The sequence below is a fragment of the Orycteropus afer genome, unplaced genomic scaffold (genome assembly GCF_000298275.1).
Source record: "Orycteropus afer afer isolate SDZICR_OR568_19922 unplaced genomic scaffold, OryAfe1.0 scaffold00410, whole genome shotgun sequence".
In the NCBI taxonomy this organism is placed as follows: domain Eukaryota; kingdom Metazoa; phylum Chordata; class Mammalia; order Tubulidentata; family Orycteropodidae; genus Orycteropus; species Orycteropus afer.
In genome coordinates, this window is record NW_006921997.1 from 2,092,683 (window position 1) to 2,095,257 (window position 2,575).

A 2,575-nucleotide genomic window follows, 5' to 3' on the forward strand; every position below is an offset into this window, starting at 1 on the left:
GTCGTAACCTCCATTCACTGTTGTGGGGCAGTGGCTGTGGGACTGAGCACTTACATTGGTCAAGAGCTGAGATGAGTGTGTTCCCTACTGTCCGGTGCACATAGTCAGTGTAGTCCACCACCTATGGGTTTAGGTAAGTGGGTGGTTTCATCATTCAAGTTGCTGAAGGTCCCATATGTAGTAACTTTTGGACTGAGGTGCTGATCTAGAGCTCACTAACCTGAAGTTTTTGCTGTTAATTTGTATGCTTCATTTCCTCTTTAAATCTGTTCTTTACATATAACAGTGTTTTGTAAACATAAAAATCTTTTGGGGGTGTCAGCTTCTGAGAAGTTGGATTTGGTATTTTAAATTGTGCTCTCTTCTTCAATGAAATAGTACTTTTGATAAGACTTGAAAAGTACCATTTTATTACAGGGTTTGAAAAACAAAAACAGCAGGAAACAACCACTGATAAACTGTGTAATCTATTTCTTTTGAAGAAAATAGTAGATCAGTCATGTTTCCCTTGTTTCTAGCATTATCAACCTTTTAGCATAAATTCTTACTGCTCCTGAGTAAGGAGATACCTTCAGGGATGGCAGAGTGTCTGTTTAAAGGTTCATACTCACACATTCGGGATAGATTCCTTTACTTTTCGTGTCTGAAAGCTGTTCTCATCTTGGCAGGTTTAAAATTTGACGCGAAGTATATGAATTTCAGAGTGCGAGCTTGTAACAAGGCTGTGGCTGGAGAGAATTCTGAGCCGGTGACTCTAGAGACCAAAGGTAATAGGTTTGCATGGCAAGAGTGTGGTATGATTTGGAGGGTGATACTAAAATATCCTATCAAAATAAAACAAAGTGTGAGGCTCATAAATAAGTGTTGGCAAGACAAACTCAGAAAAATATGTTTGCATCACAGAAGTCTAAAAAAAAAAAATAACAGTGTAATTTGGGTTACTGAATGTGTTTATTTGAGAATTGTGTATAACGTAATCAGCCAAGACATGTAGTTAATCCGTATTGCTTGTTAACAAACAGATGTTACTGAGGTTTCTTGAGAGGCTTTTGCCATTTCAAAGCACGGTCATATTCCCAGTATTGTCTGCATAACTCAGGCTGTTTTCAGCTTGTTGAGGTCAAATTATACGATGATTACCCCTCTGAAGACCATCATGTCTGTTTCTTCTGCAGCTTTTCTTTCATGCTTTCTATTGAGTGACCAAACTCGGGCCTGGATGTGCTAAATTGTACATTTGTCTGCAAATTCCCTAGGAGCTCTGGTGGCACAGTGGTTAACGCATTTGGCTGCAAACCAGAAGGTTGGCGGTTCAAACCCACTAGCCTTTCTGCAGAAGATGGGCAGTTGGCTTCCATAAACATTTACAGTCTTGGAAACCTGATGAGGCACTTCTACTCTGTCCTGTAGGGTTGCTCTGAGTCAGAATAGACTCACTGGCAATGGTGGGTTTATGCAAGTTCCACAGGTTCAGGAAAATCAACAGCTGACTTGTAGTTGACTTGGAACTGGAGTAGCTGCTCCTGTCAGCAGTGTCTGGGTCTTAGGACTCAAACACGTGCTCTTGTGATTTGGGAGAGAGGCCAAGTTGATTTCATCTTTTTGAAGGCTTGTCACTGTTGGGTGAACCCCCTGAGGTGGAGTTAGACTGAAACTCAACACTGAGACCCACTAAACAATGAACCTGACCTTCAGAGAGACCCAGAACAAAATTTTTCACATGGCTGTGGGTTATAGCTTTTCTAGGGTGGTTCTACACTTTTGGAGCAGCTGCTTATGAGAGCAGCAGCTCTATAGGAAGAGTTCAGATTCAAGAAAATGACAAGTTAAATAAATACTAACTGATTTATTTGGTTTGCTGACTACTAACCAGAAGGCTGGCGGTTCAAACCCACCAACCACTCCTCGGAAGGAAGATGGGGCAATCTACTTCCGTAGTGATACTGCCTCGGAAACCCAAGGAGGGGTCGCTATGAGTCGTGTCCGGGGCCGACTCGACGGCAAACAACAACAACAACAACAAAGGGAAAAGGAGAGGGGAGATTAAATAATTGAGGCCTGCCAAAAGTCATATTCTGCCACCTGGGGTCCTCAGACTAGAAAATAGTGAACATTTCTAATTTTGGTTCCTCCAGTGGGTATAATACTGTTTCTTCTGGCATTGATATTGTCAACAGTGTTAAGAGAAATATAAATTCTTTGACCAGAAATCTTAAGGCACAATATCCTTTACTTCCTTGTGAAGGTAAATCATGTCATAAATCATAGATTGTTCTCCAGCCTCCAATGGTAACGGCGCTGGTATAATTTTACAGTACCAGGAAAGCAGCTGCCAGCACAAATTAAACACATGAAACACATCTGTACTCTGATTTTTAGTGCCTTATTTCCACACACTCTTAAAGATATGCTACCTGAAAGTCAGCTATATGACAGGGCTTATACCAAAGCTGGGACTCATATTTGGGACCTGCTTTTTCCTTTTACTATACAGTGTTAATCTCTGTTACCTTACAGAGGCTCTGTGGCTTAACTGAGGTCCCGTTAAGAATTAGTGTTCCAATCATGGGAGAAG

The 2,575-nt window shown here is 41.3% G+C and overlaps 1 protein-coding gene across 1 annotated transcript in view; it reads left to right on the forward strand.

The window, feature by feature from the left end:
* Window positions 1–2,575, forward strand: part of FSD1L (fibronectin type III and SPRY domain containing 1 like) — a 143,412-nt gene that overhangs the window by 121,401 nt on the left and 19,436 nt on the right. Inside the window, exon 7 of the mRNA XM_042782684.1 lies at window positions 669–767. Within this exon, the coding sequence (XP_042638618.1) occupies window positions 669–767 (99 nt within the window). The remainder of the gene's footprint in view (window positions 1–668; window positions 768–2,575) is intronic.